The following is a 17,971-nucleotide window of genomic DNA, read 5'->3' as shown; positions in this document are numbered from 1 at the left end:
TATATAGATTATTTCAGTGAAAGATACATGAACAGTGAAGTTTGGGGAATTTTTAACCAATACTATAAACTTTTATGTATTCTTAGGTATATCATGGTAATTTCTATTTGACTAAAACATTATTTCAGGTTCTTACTTGGAAGACATCAGGAAATTGGTAAATCCATTGTTATGCTTGGTATTCTTCCATATCACTATTCTTTGTCTTAAATTTTTCTGTGTTTCACTTCAATACGTTTCTTACCCGCAGTAGTTTTATATTTGCTTCACTGATTAAAGATTCAGTATCACTGACCTCAATTCAAATTCCTGCAACTTCCCACAGGAACATCTTCAGCTCATTTTCATCCTGCCCTTAAAGTTTTTATCTTTTACCATATAATTGAATAGATCAAATCACAATACAATCCAGTATGAAGTTTAATATTGTGTAAAGTTCTAAAACTTCTCTTTGCTCTCTTTACATGATTTTTACTCCCAGATATTGCCTTTCTTGATTTTTGTTTTTATATAAAAACAAAGTAGAGATCCTGTAGACTACAGCATGCTTAAGTAGCCCTTTATTTTTCTTTCCACCGACAGTTTGTTCAGTCATCTAGATAAAGTCTAGAGCATGGATAAAAAGCTGATGCAAAAGTGATTTTATCAGTTTTTGGTTTGAACTTGGCTCAAATACTGCTACTTAAGTGCAGTATTTATGATACAACCTTTTCAGCTTTTCAAAGGAGGGAGGAAAAGCCCACAGTACGTCAATAAGACCATAAACAGAGGCATTGACTCTACTTTTTTTTTTAATCAATGGAAGCTGTTACATTAAAACCCTTGAAAATGCAGATTAGGGAAATGTAGAGAGTACCATTATTGCAGTGAAAATAGCACATAATTAGAACAGAAATGTGTGAAGATAATATACTAGTAATAAATTTGAAGGTGGTATATTTCCTTTTTTGTGTATATAATAAAAGGTTTGGAGTTTAGATTAATATGCAATTGGTAAAAAGCAGTAATATCCAATAATAATTCAGTAATAATCAAGTAATTATGCTTTATAAGTTAAAATATTTATGGTTGTTATACCTTTTACTTGCAGCTTGACAAAGCAAATTCATTGCTGAACCAAGCACAACAGCCATACAAATACCTCATTGAAACTGTGCAACAGAGAGATTCTCAAATAAGTCTACAGAAAGAACATATTACACAACTTGAAAAAGATTTCAGGTAATTAAAATCACTAATTCTTGTTTTACTTTCTCTTAAACTGAAGGTAAAATCACTTCTATTTTTATCATTAGAAAAAAATTGTGTTATTGTCCACAAAGTAGAGAGGTTAACACTCCGTCACTGACCACCTCCACTTGTTAAGCTGGAACTGTAGCACTTGTTATTTCTCTCACAATGTCAGAAAATGATACTTTACTTTTGAAAAAGTAGCTGTGACGGGTTTAAAGTGAGTTTGGAGTTGAGAAGAGCTCTCATCAAGTAGAGAAGATTTCAGAAGAGTAAAAAGAAAGAATGACTCACCAGTTGTATAACTGTAAAAAATCAAGAAAAAAGAGAAAAATTATAATAGAGTAGTCCACCAGTAAAAGGTATTTCAGCCAAAATTAGAGCATATGCTCTTGTGGAAACTCTGATTTGCCGCTGTATCCATCTGTCAGAGCTCTCTAACCACTGAGCTACTTCCCTAACATCTGATTCCCAGGTAAGCTGTTACAAAATAATATTTCCCTTGATTTTCAATGAGGTTGATAGCTGAGTCCCACTTCTCTACAGAACAATTGGCATTTTAAGTATTACGTGTTTGTGTGGTATCTTGGTTTAGGAAAAGCAAACAGTAACTATTAGGAGACATTAATGTGATTCTGTTATGAAGCAATTACATGAAAAATACAGGGTTTTCCACTAATCTACTGAAGCAATTAAAATAAAACAGGGTTCACCCTAGCTGATAGTTAATCTCACATACTGTCATACATATGTATCTATCCAGAGTGTTTTGATGGTTTGGGATGGTATTTGTTATCCCTTGAAGAATACCTAAAAATGCTTATTATCCAAGCAAATCTATATATGAATCAATAAGTTTATAAATAAACTGAAATATTCATTCATAGTTCCCAACAAGATATTTTTCACTGAGCTTAATTTTGATTCAATAAGAATCCATCTTTTTTAAATTTCAGAATCAAATGTTTTTAATATTTTTCTAGACTTGTTATAAGAAACACCTCAAAGATAAATTGTATTTTTCCAGAAAATGAAAAATCACAGTGTTCTCTATATGCAGTGTCTTACTTTCCATTTGTGAAAAGTATCAAAGAATTTGTTTCAAATGTTTAGATTATGGTAATAATAATGGAATGGTTTTGTTATTCTCAAAGTAGTCCAAAAGCCTCTCAAAAGGAAGATAGAAAGGGAGTAAATAGGTGAGGTTATTTCTGAAAGTGCATGTTTCATGCTTTAAAATCTAAAAGAACTTAAATGTGTTATTAACATTGATTTTCTTGATTTAAATGGTTCATTTGTCATTGCCAATAATCTGTATGCTTAGATATTCTTCTTAAATTTACCCTACAAATTAAGGGTAAATTTGAGATTTACCCTAAATTTATATAAATTTATAATTTATATAATTTATGTCAACTTTCCTTAATAGTTCTTGGAGGAAGTGACATCTCCAAAAAGTAATTCAGATTTTGGGTGGAGTGAGTTATTTCCTAGAGATGCCTATTACTTTCCATTAACTGTAAAGGAAATTTTTTTCATCTTAAAGGGCCTCAGGTTAAGAAAGAAAATGTATCTGCCCTACAGTGTGAGCATTCATAATAAACATACCAGCAGTACTCCACTGTGGGGAGCTGGGGTGTGCCCACCATTAATCTGTGTTTCTCTAAATGAAAGAGTGGCCTGTCAAAAAAATATTACAGCAAAAAAAGTAACACTTATTTTGCACATAAAATATTTTTTTTCCTTGTAGTTTCCAGTATTCCTTGTAAACTGAAAACAGCTTTTACTCCACTATCACAACTTTGCCTAGTTTTATAAGCCAGAGAAATTTGTGAGAACAGCGTTGGTCCATATTAGTAATCCCTAATTTTGCTATTCATAACTCCACATTTAAAACAATGGTCCTAAATTGTTAGCTGCTATTCCCTGGCACATATGAGAAATCATAATCTGGGATAAAATTGATAATGTTGGTCCTTTGTTTTCCAATAAGGGAGAGGAAGGTTAGAGGTGGGGATTTCTAACCAGAGAACCACTATATTCAAGAAATTTTTTGTCATGAGGATAACCTTTTGGAATCTGCTGATGACAGTTTTAAATTAAAATATCCCTTAGGTGATTTCAGATTACTCTCAGCTATTCCAGAACTGAATCAGAATGGGATTTAAGTAAATTAATGATAATCCCTACCAAATATATGCCAAGTGAAGCTCTGCTGGATCAAAAGATTTAGCCCACTATTCCTATCCCTCTTAGTTTATTAAACAGCATTTTGTTGGTTTGTGCATGGAATATTTTTGAGAGGATGAGTTCAGAGAATTAATGCTCCTCAAGGAGAGCCTTAAATTCTGCACATAATGTTGGTGCTATTAGAAAAGTATTAGTGAAAACACTAAACATGGTTTATGAAGCCTCTGTATCTCAGAGATGAAGGAAAATTTTAATATTTGTAAAACCATTTCAAAATGAAATCGTTCTTTCAACCATTACCTGTGATTAATAGTTAATAATACTGCAATTCTGCAGCAGCCTCTAAACTGAGGTTTAATTTGTGCTATAGTTACACAAGGTACATTATTTTTTAAAATTGTAAGTACAATAATGCATTGGTTTTATTTCTAAACAGCAATTTCACAAGAACCAGGTAAAGGAAAAATGTGCTTGAATTCTTGTTTTCAAACAGACTTTCAAAACTACTAGTGATTTTTGGATGCATTTTTTTTTAATTTCATATTTGAGTACCAGATTGGAGACAAATCAAGACTGATAATCAAGACTTGATTTATCCTTACAGCTGCTCCATGCTTGATCATAATTTTCCTTTCTTGTTATTTAGTGTGCAGATCCAATGGTGGAGGGGTGTTCTTTTCGTATTGTGTTTTTATCTCATCTGCTCATCAAAAGAGAGCATTATGTAAATCATGGATTCCCCAAGCAGAACAGGCACATCTGTGTTATCAGTGCCAGTGTTCTCTATCACTTCCCACTTACCTTGAGTGTGGAAGGATCAGCAAGGACTTATTTGCAAGTGAATTTACTTTTTTAGTCTTAATCCATAACTGCCTCCTATACACAGTGATCATGGCCAATATAGTCTTTTTATAACATATTCCTGGGGTGATTAGGTTCCAGCAGATTTCCCAGGATGATGAGTCAGTACTTTCTTGCAATCTATGAATGTTTTGCAGCAACCTGCAGCACTTTGTATTTCCACGTCTATTGAGAAGTTTGTTGATTGTACTGGATGTGAGTTTGATTCTGTGACGAAACAGAATGTTGTTCAACAGCAGATGTTGTTGAATCAGCACAAGAAGACAAGCACAAGGAAGGCTATCTATGACAGAAATCTCATTTGGATGTTCTTGGGCCATATCTTTATCAATTTTTTTAAGAATGGCCTAAATTCATTAATATAATGGTCCCTTAACAGGCAACAGATGTGTTCAGGATTTTCTATACTCGTAATTCTATTAAAGTGTCATTTCTGACAGCAGGTATTTCTGCAAGAGGAATGGGGAAAATTCAGGCAGATCATTTTGATATAATATTTTTGAAAAGTCCTGCAGACCCATCTAAATCTCCTTCCAGCATGGTCTTCAAAGTTCACTTCAACTAGAGCAGCTAAACCTACCTTCATCCTTAAGTGTCATGTCTATAGAGCTAAGGCTGTCTTTCAGAGCCTTCATATCGAATTTTCTTCCTCACTTGGAAGGACTGTTCAAGTGGTGATCAAGGTTGCTTGTGTCAGTAGCTGTCAGACTGAATCACAGAGTGGTTTGGATTGGAAGGAACCTTTAAAGATCATCAAGTTCTACCTTCCTGCCATGGGTAAGGACATTTTCCACTAGATCAGTTTACTCAAAGCCCCATTCAACTTCTCACTGAAAGGAGAGAAACAATCAGAATACTTACCCCCAGAATTAAAGTAGTGTATCCAGCAGACCTAGAGATACTCTGTTGGTTTGCTGAGAAGTGTTCTGGACATGTGGGTCTTTAGCCATACCTTCATAAGAGCTGCAAGAGCTGTTGTGCCTGGGGTAAATGCTTAGCTAGGCTGCTGCCATTGCTGGGATTTGCATGAACAACTTAGAGACCCACCACCAGCTTATTAGGTGTGCTGATACCACTGCTGAGGTTCAAGTGTGAAGGTACAAGCATATTACTACTCCAGGAGAAGGAGAGGTTGTTTAGGATAATGGAGGCTCTGTCAGGTGTTGCCCATATACGGTGTTCACTCCCACTCTCATTCCCATCCCTTTAGGATTGTCCCAGGCTGTGCTGGCACTTGGCCTCAAACAGAACTTGGCTCTGGGAGCAGAACATTTTGTGTGCTTCTGAACTGAGCCATGCACCTGCAGATATGTTTCAGATACAAAACCTTGGTCTTGAGTGACAGGGCACCTGCAGGATGAATTTATAGGTGGTCTACATATCTCAAAATACTCATTTAAGTAATTTCTTATTTATATTAGACCACATAGCACTCTCGTTAATAAAAGTAAATAGTGATGGTTAATAAGAGCAGTGCTGTGTGTGAGGATGACTCCTTGCTGCTATAAAGAAATCTCTCTAGCATACAGTTCTTTACCAGAAATGAAAACATCACATTTAGCAGTCCTTTTGAAAAGAAATGCTTGTAACTATGTCATGCTGTGGGAAAACAAATCTCTGAGTTTCATTCTTATGTATGTAGGGAAGTAATTGTAGTTTTAGTACATAATTTTCTGCTAAAAACATCTAGGTTTATAAATAACTGGAGATGTTAAAAGGACTTCATTCATAGAGGATATTTATTTTAAATGCGTTACTCAAATTTCTCAGTACCAATGGCTGGTTTCAAAAGAGGTTCACTTACGTAAAAGCAATATTCAAAAGCCTTAACTGTGTGGCAAATCCAGAAGCCATATAAGGATTTTGCTCACTAAGAAGCTTTGTACTGAAATGTTCCTTACCTAAACATTTTGGGTTCTCTAATTGCCATCCAAACATAAAGCTCAGTATAGAGTTTTAGATGAGTTTTTCTCATCAAAGAATAGGCAATGCGCTTTTTATGAGAACATTACCATTCTGTGAAATATGCACCATCTATTCCAGTAGTACTGCAGCTTACCAGAGAAATGCTCCAAGCAAAATTTGTAGAAATATGTCCTTTTTTTACATTTTCTGACCTGTAATACAATTTTTAAAAGTTGTTTGGGTTGGGTTTTTCTTCTACAGTTTGAAAAAGTAATTTTAATTAGGATACTTCATGGATAGGTTTTTAAGCCACCTGAAACATTACAATTTAAATCATTAAGTAATACTCTCCTAAATCTGTTTAAAAATTCTGAGCTGTAGTTATTTAGCTGCACAATGAGAGATCACTGATTTGTCATGTATTCTCTCTCTTAAAGAACTTTTGTTTGCAAAACATCTTATACCTCCCTAAGTATGTGACTTATGAAAAAATTTTGACCTAAAATAATAATTAACTGCCTACTTTGAGCTATTCATCTGTAATTTGCAGACAAGGGATATCTTCACTGTATAGCCATATTATATATAAAGTTACATTTACAAAACCTTTACATATACTATTTGTATTTAGTTTTTTCAATGGTAATACTTTATCTGAATACAAGACGCAAAAAATATCAATATTGGACTATTCAGCTTCATGCTATAAGGGCAAATTCACAACATTTCTTACAGCATCTGGAGTACACGGTTCACTGAAAAAGAAACATACTTTTTTTTCAAACTGAATAGAAGAAATAATAAAGCCCAGTACTATATAAATCCATGTTTATTTTGTGTGTCCAGTATAAACGTGTTATTCCAAATATCTAATTATAGAAACTTCTGAACAGGATAGTAAATAATATACTTACACTTAAGCATTAAAATTTGTTTAGTTGTCCAAAATGAAAAGAGTTTATAAGGCTGAAATTGGGAAATGCTGGTATCCATTATCCAGAAAAATCATGTTACCTGAAAATGTCTTGCATATGATATCCAGGCTACCTGGGCTTTAGATCCAGTGAAGCAAGACAAAACAAGCCAGTGGTTGCTATGAGCAATGTGTATGCATATGACAAGCATATTTTATGGTGAGCCTGCATTCCTGGTGCCTGGATTCATACCTGGCTAGGCTTTAAAAGCATGATGGAATAAAACTAAATGTCCTCCCAGACACTTTGGTTTCTTCTGGCAAGCACACAGAAAAAGCAGGACCTGCACTGCTTTTCAGTTAGTTCTCTAAGCTGGACTTCTCAGGCCACAGTTTTATTATATCTCACAATGGGCACCTTCTCCACATTCAGAATGAAGCCATCAGTGACCAGCACTGTGGAGCACATCATAGTCCCATCTTTTTAAATGAAAGTTACAACCTTTGAGCTCTAGTGTTAGAAGCTGGTTTGCCTAGATTCAGAGATGGTGGTTTCAGAATCATAGCAAGACACTTGAGGCACTCCATCACCAGATGGATCAGCTCATCCTTGCCTTCAGCTGTAGGTCTCCACTGTACATGGCAAATCAAGTTATTTTGGTGATACATGTGAAAGATAACCTTTAAAAAGATGCCAGTGTCCATCCAGATCAGTGAAGGGACCTTCTTATGTGTTGACGAAGTGTCTAGTACTAACAGAAAGAGAAGTAGGTTACCAGGATGTGGCAAGGGAAGGATGGTCCTTCAACAGTCCTCACTCAGGTCAGCTAAAACAAATTGTAAAGATTCTCTCTGATTTGTCACACTGCCAATTAAACCTGGACCAGATCAAACTACTCTTCACTGGGAGTGTAAGGTAGGTTAAAGCTAGAACCTTTTTGCTGCTATCCAAGATGCTGGTTCAGAGCATTTTAAAATCAGGGACTGAAATGGTCAGTCTTCTTCCCAAGATGCAACTTTTGAAGGTATTTCTGTTTAACCTTGTTATATATTATCATTCTGTCTGGTAACTGCTTTCTCACTCTATTAAATGTGTATATGCCTCTTTCAGTATTCTTTCATGAGCACATGAATTATTCCCTCCTATCTGCAAAGATGAAAAAGCAAGTATTGCAAATCTACAAAATTCAAAGTCTGCACATGCTTTGGTAATTCTATGTCAATGTGTATGACAGAAAACACATCAAGTGCTACTGAATGATGTAGTAGTCTATGTCCTATATTTTACTATAAACAAATAAAATTAGAACTGCTCTACATAGATCACTTATGTCATATTATTTCAGAAGGTATAAGCAGTATAAGTAGACTAGATTCTGTTCTGTAGATGAAACTGAACCTCAAACATTAACTTCTGGTTCAATCATGAACACTGATGCTTATGCTTATTCAGTATACTACTTAAGTCATAGACAAACTTGTATTATTGCTTCTCTAATAAGTTTGTGAGTCTCTAGAAGGATTAGTTTATGTTCTTAGGAAATACAGAAATCCAAGGAAAGTGACATGTAAGTTACAACACATGAACCCAAGAAAAAGAAGGTACAGCAATTTCATCGTGATTAAAAATGTGGCAGAAAATAAAACTATTGAAAATATTAAATATTTTTATAGTTTTAAAAAATGTTATTACTTTTCTTTTAAACAGTTGAAACAACTGAGCAATTTGGCAAAAGGATACATTTTTTCTGAGAATTTATGAATGCCTAGAAGGAATTGACAGTTGTAATTTACAATACAGAGTTTGTAAGGAACTGCCAGAAAATCTCTGGGGCAAAGGATGATGTTGCTTATTTAAAACGGGCGGATGATACATGGCAAATTAAAGATTGATTTGTTTTGTTGATCATTTCTGGATCAAATATTTGAAATAGTAAATAATTTGTGTTTACTCCATTTATAAAATTTTAATATACTTGATTTTGAACTTCTGACCTGTTTACAATATTACATACTTGCATTCCATATGCAGAATTGCATTTTTCATAGTTCTTGATTTATGTTACAGCTTATATTGTACAACGTATTTAGTTAAGTCATGTTAATGGCATATATAATACGTCTTCCAAGAAAATCTCTGTGTCTGTTTTAACAAAATAGATTATATACTGGTTTTATGCATGCATTAGTCTAAAATTTAATGTTAGAAACTGATGCTGGGGCTAAATAGGAAAATACATTTAATTATTATAGAACTGATGCCTGGAATCACAATGTGTATGCTCAACATTTCAAATGTTCATGTGCTCTAACTGTGAAGACAAAGAATGATTAAAGTTAAACTTTACATTCTGTTATAAAGGCATGCCTTCATGCTAAATCAGTTTTCATACTTGGTTCATAGGACAAATTTGTTCCCATATATTATCCTGGAATAAAAATATTAAAAATAACAAAATTATGTTTGCAAATTTTGCAGAAACTACACAACTAAAGGGAGAAGAGCTGTATGTTTTTCTTCCTTGTATTTGTTATTTTCAGAACTCTAAATACAGTACTATAGAGAATTCATACAATGTGCTACTGCCTTGTGACTAATACAACAGAGAAATCCACATTTTGATATGGAAGTGTAGGTATAAGGAGACTTACTGTGCTTATAAAATAATCTCATTTTGCCTAGAAAAAACTAAGAAATGATATTAGAAGGTTCTAATCATTTAAATTACCCTTCAGAGGAAAGAAAAGGCATTTTATGAAGGCTTTGAATAGTTTTTCTGTTTGACTTAAATAGGATGTTGTGTGTACATTTGGGCCCATTTATAAAAATTTTAGTGCTTGAATATACAGAAGGATCATTTGATACAATTACATGAGCAGATTTTTATTGTTTCCAGTATTTAGCTTTAGAAAATGCATGTTTCAGCCAGAACACAAGATTAAAAGAGATTATCTGTTGCTATTACTGCATTTCCTATCCTCTTTTTACCAGTCTTTTAAATAAAGAAAAGACAGCTTTACTGCGTGTCAAGAATCAAATGGCAGCAGATTTGGAGAGACTTCTAAATGACCGTGAGGTAATCTTCCTCTTTTAGCATTACTGCCATTAGTGCACTTTTTTGCTACTGACTCTTAAACCATGGAGAAAAAAAAATGGTTTCTTTTGGTTTGATATGTTGGGGTTTTCTGTGTCGTTTTCAGCAACACAGGTAACCGTGTCTGTCAGGTACTGGGGAGGGTCTCAGTTGTACTCCCAGTTGTTAAATTCTCTCTGGTGATTTATTGTCTCTGTTCTTTCTTTTCTTATGCCTTGAACAGTGTTTGGGGATTGCAAGCATTTAACAAGAATCTAGATAAAGACAGTGAAATTGATACACATGTAATCTGCAAGTTCTACATTTGCCACAGTATGCCTTAGGATCTCTCTGTGCTCCCCAGTCCTTGCAGCCAAACACTGGACCAAAGGACAGTTCAATTCATTTCCCATACACTCTTTCAAATCCAAAATAGGGATTATGGAGAGGAAACAAGACAATAGTTACATAGATTTCCAAGAAGAGTTGGGGTACACTTTTGTTTACTTACTTGAGTTTCATCTGAGCAAGAATCAGGGTGCTACTGGACTGGATTATACTCTCAGATCTAAAAGTATGCAAAATTGTGCCATTTAGGGAACCATAAAAGCTCCTGTCAAGACTTTTGTCTGAACAATCTGAAAAGACTCATATGTCATGGCGTAGGAGAGAAAATCTGCAGATTAAATGTCTGAAACAGAGGATGAAAAAATTTTAATTAAGTTTACTCTAGGAATCTGAGAATGTGAAAAACACCACAGAATTTTCTGAAGCTAAAGAGTACTGAAGATAAAAAACCAAAATCTGACATAAGCAGCTATTACATCTTCTCCCAGAGCTGCTGAATGATTTGGCAAGGATTTGCAGAAAAAATACAACATTAACAAATAAGAATTATGGATGTGAGGAAAAACAGTGCAAATTATAGATACAGAGTGATGGGACCTCGCTACCCACTTACCTGTTCAGAAAGTGGTCATAGAGGCATATCAGTAGTTCTCTGACAACATCTTTCTTTTCTCTTACTAATAAGAGAAAGATGGAGATACTCCTTTCAAAGAAGCTACAACTCCCCTAAATTATCCTGTCAGAGTTTGGATTATCACTCATTTTAAAACACTATTTTCATGTAAACCTGACTATCCACCTCCTGAAGTCTCATTCCACCTTCAAAATTGTTTTGCCTCTTCTCCTTTTCATGCAATTCATCACATTCCCTTCTTAGATCAATAAACCAAAATCCATGTCATTAATTGGTCCAAACTAGTTTGTCTCTCCCAAGCACTTAAAAAACTCCTTTTTGTTAGAACCAAAACTGAACAGTTCCACTAGCAGCTGAGTCCAAGTGAGCTTCAACTTAAATGAAAACTACTAATTCTGTTTGCTGAGTTCCAAACCAATTTATGATTTAAACATTTCTAGATAGTTTATAAACCTTATCATTATATTCATGTTTTATCATATCCTTATATTAATTATATGAAAAATACTCTGACATAATTGTATAAACATGTAGTGTTTTTTCCAATATGATAGGCCCTTGGCCTAATTTCAGATTAATTTCTTTCAAAATTTCCTGTTCCTACTCTTTCTTTCCCAACCAGTGGTGCTGCCAGCTAGTTATGCTCACAGAGCAATCACACTTGGGTGCCTAGTTTTAGTAGTGTCATATCAATGAGCATGAATAGCAGCTGATTAAAAGCAGTAGAAAGTGATAAAAGAAAAATTTTGCTATGTTTTTTAAGAAAACTATAACATTTCTAACTTAAAGCTATGCAACATTTTTTACATCCAAACTACATTAGCCGCTATAAGTATCATCATAAACTATTCCTGATATGCAGCAGTTTGCTTCTTTGTGTCATTTCACTATTTCAAATTTTGAACTGTGTCAAACAATCAAGGAAGGCTGGCAGAGGAAGGCTTGATTGAAAAAGAAAAGCAAATATTTGAGTCTGAAACAGACTTCTTTAATGTTCTTAATACCATGGATATTAATAAATTGAGCAAATATTTCCAAAATTGGTATTGTTTTCTCAAATTTCTTTTTACATCTGTTAAATATATGACGTATTAGTTATACTGGTTTTGTCAAACAGTGATAATATTTTTTAAATATACGTCTGCAGAAAAGGATATAAAAAATATTAAAAGAAACATTAGAAGTTGCATGTTTGAGGGAAGAAAACTATGAAATGCCAGTACAATGCACAAAAAAAATCTCCTGAGAAACAAAATAGAATCTAAAATTTTTTCATGAAAATGTTTGAAAATAACAGGTAGCTTTTGTGTTTGTATGTAAGTTTAACTTTTGTCAATTCTGTTTATTCCTAATGCAGCCTTTTATTTTTTTACTTCTAATGCAAACTTCTTCCGGTAGTTTTACACTTTATGAATTTCTCTAAAAGGCAGTTATCTCATGTACTGAAATCTTTGTACAGGATAGTGAGTTAGTCTTTAACTCTACTTCTTTGCCATCTTAATAAAAGATTTAAATTTGCGGTAACATCACAATTTTCCAATAATTATCCTTGCTGACAGAAATAAAGAATACAAGTTTTCTCACATCGGGTTATTTAAGAGTTAATTGCATTTAAACAGATTGCAATTTTATGTAAAAGTGACAGGCAACCTGTAAATACAGATTCATACACTTTGAAAAAAAAAGATGAATTACAGGTTTATGTGTTTGGTACATGCTATCATGTAACAGGGTTACTATCAGCCTTGTTCAGTCATTGCACATACTAAACTGTCATGTCTTGTTAGGAATTACCTTGTTGCTCTCATGTTTGCAAGTAGAAACATTAGAATTCTTGAACAGATGAACTGAAGATATAGTTAAGATAAAATGACGTTTAGGTATGTTAAAAGTAAGTGCTAAAAGTACAAGCAAAATGCCAAAACAATGTTAATTCTGTTTTCCAGCTACGTGTTTCAGTAGGTGTACAGTCTTGACTAAAGGTATTCCAGCCTGTGTGGTCTCAGATTATATTAACTCTTTTTAATGGAATGTTAGAGTTTGAGGGGTTGGAAGGTTTTTTTATTTTTATCTCTTTATGATATCAGCTGCATTCATAATGCTGCTTTGAGACTATGATATTTTATACACTTTTTAAATAAAGAACTTACATTCATGATTAATCTTCTCTTTTCACATATTTTAATTTTAGAAGAAGAAAGTTAAAAGTTATACTTTGAATCTTGGAAGAATTTCTGTAGGATTCTTACATGATCTCTTTTCTTACAGGAAAAAATTACACTAGATGTTAATGACATAAAACAGTTCATTATTTCAAATTATATAGACATCTAATTTGATTATTAATCTTATATTTTGCTGTGGGACATCAAAGTGAAGCATAGCTATTTGATTATGTAAAGCCTTAAAAACTTCTGTCCACCCATGAAGGAGAAAAAAGGAAGGTTGGGGTTTTATTCAGACTATATTCTTGACCCAAATTCTGAATTTTCTTGGCCTCCTGCTTCCTTTTTTGTCTGAATTAATTAGTAAATGAATGTGGGAAACATTTTAATATAGTTTTTCATTTAGACCACTGAGAATCTGCTGGTGTGATAAAATTTCTTGGGTTCTTCATGTGGTTAAATGCAAACCTTCCTATTAGAGGGAGTTCAATGGCATTATCAAGAATGAGCAATATCTAGGATGATGTTGGAGGTTCATAATAAAGCCTTCCCAGTGCATTTTGTCTTCTCTGAGGGACCTTTCTCAGAAGGGTTTGGGGTACATAGTATTCTGATGCCATTTGTACACCCCTTAGTGCAAGACAGCAAGAGAATGCAGCCAGGTTTTTCAGTTTATTTTTGAATAAGATATCTTCTTTGTTTTGTCAAGGTATTATTTAATTGCTTTTCTAGATCCACCAGAAAAGCATAAAATATTGTTTGGAGGAACAATGGGGTCTCCCGTTAATAATCTTCCAGTAAATAGTGTGGAGTTTTTTTTTAAAAGGGATATTTCAGATCTGCAGATTTTTTTTTGCATTATTATTTGTAGTCTCTATTCTCGTTTTAATCAGCTGAACTTTACACTGTTGACACTCTTAACTCGAATAACCAAACCACACCAACAGCAACTTGTACTTTTGATTCTTCCCACTAACTAATTAACTGCATGACCTGGCCCCATCTTTGAAACTTATTGCCCACTTGTCTTCGTATAGTCAAGGAAAAACAAGTATGAAAGATGTTTCTTCAAAGAATAAATCCAAATTAAATTATACATCATGCCTGAGTGACCCAATAGCAATAACACTACCTTACCCCTTTGCTCCTGATTCTCCTCCTCCCTCCTCTTGTTTCACCAGCTCTGACACACTTCTAATGATGCAGTAGGACCATTCTGATCACTAAACAAAAACCTAACCTGGCCAGAAAAAAAAAAAAAAAAAGCCCTACAAAGTCTATTGCTGTCTGTTAAGTTAGCAGTTTGAATAATCTTTGGAAAGAGTCCAGCAAAGAAAAAAAAAAAGCAAGTAAAAATATTTATATGTAAATATTACTTACCTGTGATAAAGAAGGCATTTTGTGTCCAAAACTGTATAGAACATCAGCTTCTGTGCTATCCTTTATCTGCATCCAAACGTTATCCTTTTGTGCATATAGTGGGCATGTAACTTAAAGGCACTGAAAATGCAGTTCTCTGTTCTCTGAGTGCTAAGGTTAAGTGGGATGAATCCACTAAATCTTTTTGGGGAAGATACATAATAATTCCTTTTATCTAGTTTGTTGGTTTGGGTTTTTTTTTCTTTCCAACAGTCGGCCTTTGACTAAAAGAAATATTTACAGTGAGCTCTGTGATCCTGGCAATTGCATTGCCTTTCATGCTTGATGCATTTGTTAATATATTGTAACATCAGAAGTGCAATTCTAGACTTTATCCATTGGCTTTTAAACTTCAGATGAAAACTTGGAAGGGCAGTCTGTCAGCACTCAGATGTTTGGCAAGAAGTTTTAGTAATAATTTCCTGAGGTTACATTTAAGAGGTTATAAATTTGCTATGCTTTGATGTATAGCATTGTACTATTTCTTCAGAAATTTAAGATGCAGATGTGTCATAATAAATAAAACTCATAATGTGCACAATTAAATCTATTTTAGCTTTTCCAGTTCAAACAGAGTGTAGAAACCGAGTTCTAAAGTCTTGAAAATTAACTAGCTGGGGTATATATTATTTATATGAAGTTCATAATCCACTGGGTTTTGGGGGGGAAAAAAGCAAGTAGAATAAATGGAGTTCTTTTTATGTTTGAAATAGAAATACTGTAGGAGACCTTAAAACAAAAAATGAGGCAGTGGTGTAAGAGGCACTAATAGAAGACTTTAACAGGTGTTCATCAAGGCCTAAGATCAGTTTCTGTTTGTATGAATACAAAGGACTTCATTTACACTATTTTTTTAACTGCTTGAAATCACCTGTATGTGATGCAGTCTGGCAATACAGTAATTTTTAACCTAAAAAAGTAAACTAATACTATGAAATAATTGTCATAAGAATTAGAAGGGTAACATTTATGACATAAATTCTGCAAATTCAGGCTGTTTACAATAACCATTAATTTCCTGCAATGCAATTGTTTATGCAGACATGATTCATTATCAGTCCATGAATATTATACAACAGGTAAGAAGATATGACAACCTGCTGATATTTTGTCTGCTTTACACATCTGTGCACTCACTGTACATTAGCAGCTGTGCATACAAGTGATAGAATGTATACTTGCTGAACTAGTCACCTGCCTTATTGACACATTCATGTGTTACTGTGCCAAAGCTCTTCAAGTGAAGGTAGCAACCAGAAACCAGGCTCCGGCTGTCTGCTAGGGGACAAAGTAGAAAACATGTAGTAGTAGCTTAAATAAACCTGGTTGATATCAATCAGTTAAATGGCTACAGACACATGGAGTTTGATTGCTATTTGTTTACTTAAATCCATTTAGCTTATGTCAGGAAATGGTTGTGTCACTCAAATTGAGTGTTAAGTCTGTCTAAATATGTGTACGTGAATTGGTAGGAATCTTCAATTAGATCAGGTTCAAATTTATTTTGGTTAACTATTGCAAGCTTTTATTCTATTTAAAACATATTAAAGAATAAAAAATTCTTAGTGAGCTGTTCGTGCTGAAAATAGTCTACCAGATTAACATTAAAATGCTAATTGCCTGAGCAATTATGTTGGGCTTACTTTCCAATTGGCAGGTGAGAAGCATTCCAAGTGTGATGTGTAACTCACCATTTATGAGTAAACCTAATGCTTTTCTTTTAAAATCATGTTACTCTTTCCCGTTCCCAGGTTTTCACAGTTTCTTATCAATATGTCAAAATAATCCTATTTATTAACTGAATTTCTCTGTGGTCTTCACTACTGTAGCTGAACACCTGTCTCACAAATATTATGCCCTCAAGTTAAACAGAAAACTATTACTATCCCTGTTTTGCAGAAGCAATAATAGAAATAAAATAAATAGTGCTTTTTGTCCAACTCAGTTTTGGACAAAAAGATCATGAAATAACTATTTTCTGTTCTTAATTCATACTACACAATATTGCCTTAACTTATGCTACAGAATACACAAAAGAAATAGTGCTTTGTCCAAAACTCCCTTTTTTGTGAAAGAGCTTGAGTTCATGTGTCCTAGTGCAATATCTTACAGCCATTTTTTTTTCTTGCATGTCTCAGTTCAAAAGCCTGAAAAGAAAATCTCCTTAGTGTTTATTTTTCCTAACTAGACACAAATTAACTCTCTTCTCTTAGTCATCTTCTTACATAGAAGCTGATTGCATTTTGGAAGCAGTTTCACAAGCAATTACATTTTCACTTTGTATCATTCTGAGAATTTGCATTCATTTTTTTAATCAGTGTCTCCTGAAAAAGGCCACTTTCCAATGTCCTGCCAGTCTCTTAAAGATTAACTCTTAAAAACTTAAAATGTAAATTGAAAAAAGTTTTTACTTTATCTGTAGGATGGATATTTTGTATTTTTTTATATAATATTTTTTGGGGGAAAAGAAGATAAATTTCACAACAGGCTGGAGGTCTTAAGTGAGTGAGATTAAAGGTCTAGTTTATTTTGTCCTAGCAAACACAAGGTGTGGTGGAATGCAAGAAAAGGAGATAAGTGTAAGGCAATATTGTGCAGCATAAGTTAAGAACAGAAAATAGTTATTTAATTATCTTTAAAATGTAAAAATCTGACTTATTTTTTAGTTTTTTATAAACGGTTGCCAAATGCATTTTCCAAATGTGTTTAAGATTGAAGAGAGTCCATGTGATCAAGAGGAAAAACAGTTACTAATTAGTCATACTAGGATATGCATAGTTTGTGAAGGGCTCTAAGCATTTTTTCAGAGCATCTATAAATTATCAGGCTAAGGTTTCCAAGGATTTAGATAAATGCTTATGAATGTTAGATGTGAAACTTGGCCACATGAATTTCAGAATTCCATGACATTGTTCCAAAATTTTAACGTTTACAGTGTTTGAGAATCCAGTAGTCTCTGTTCTTGCATTCATCTTATGTCAGTATCCTGCACAAAATCCTGGTACTTCTCAATAGTTATCCTGGGTTTTTTCCCACAAGAGTGAAAGAAAAGTCAGATGTTTTTATTCTTTTTTTCCTCTTTTGTGGAAATGCAAGGTGTCCTGAAGTATCTCTGCTTTACCTTACTTTGACCATTCCACTCTATATTACCAGGGTTGTTTTTCATGTTGCCTTTGGGGACTACCCCTCACTAATAAATTTTCTGTGCCCAGATTTTAATTCCATCTCAGCA

At 33.7% G+C, this 17,971-nt stretch overlaps 1 protein-coding gene across 5 annotated transcripts in view; it reads left to right on the top strand.

The window, feature by feature from the left end:
• The window catches only part of PIBF1 (progesterone immunomodulatory binding factor 1), a 105,262-nt gene that overhangs the window by 73,139 nt on the left and 14,152 nt on the right, over window positions 1–17,971 (top strand). For all 5 annotated transcript variants that reach the window (XM_021548014.2, XM_021548013.3, XM_021548017.3 and 2 more), the window contains 2 exons: window positions 1,091–1,221; window positions 10,092–10,176. In XM_021548014.2, the coding sequence (XP_021403689.2) occupies window positions 1,091–1,221; window positions 10,092–10,176 (216 nt within the window). The remainder of the gene's footprint in view (window positions 1–1,090; window positions 1,222–10,091; window positions 10,177–17,971) is intronic.

The sequence above is a fragment of the Lonchura striata genome, chromosome 2 (assembly GCF_046129695.1).
Source record: "Lonchura striata isolate bLonStr1 chromosome 2, bLonStr1.mat, whole genome shotgun sequence".
NCBI classification, from domain to species: domain Eukaryota; kingdom Metazoa; phylum Chordata; class Aves; order Passeriformes; family Estrildidae; genus Lonchura; species Lonchura striata.
Note: the sequence above shows the minus strand (reverse complement) of the source record. Positions and strands in the feature narration are given on the sequence as shown.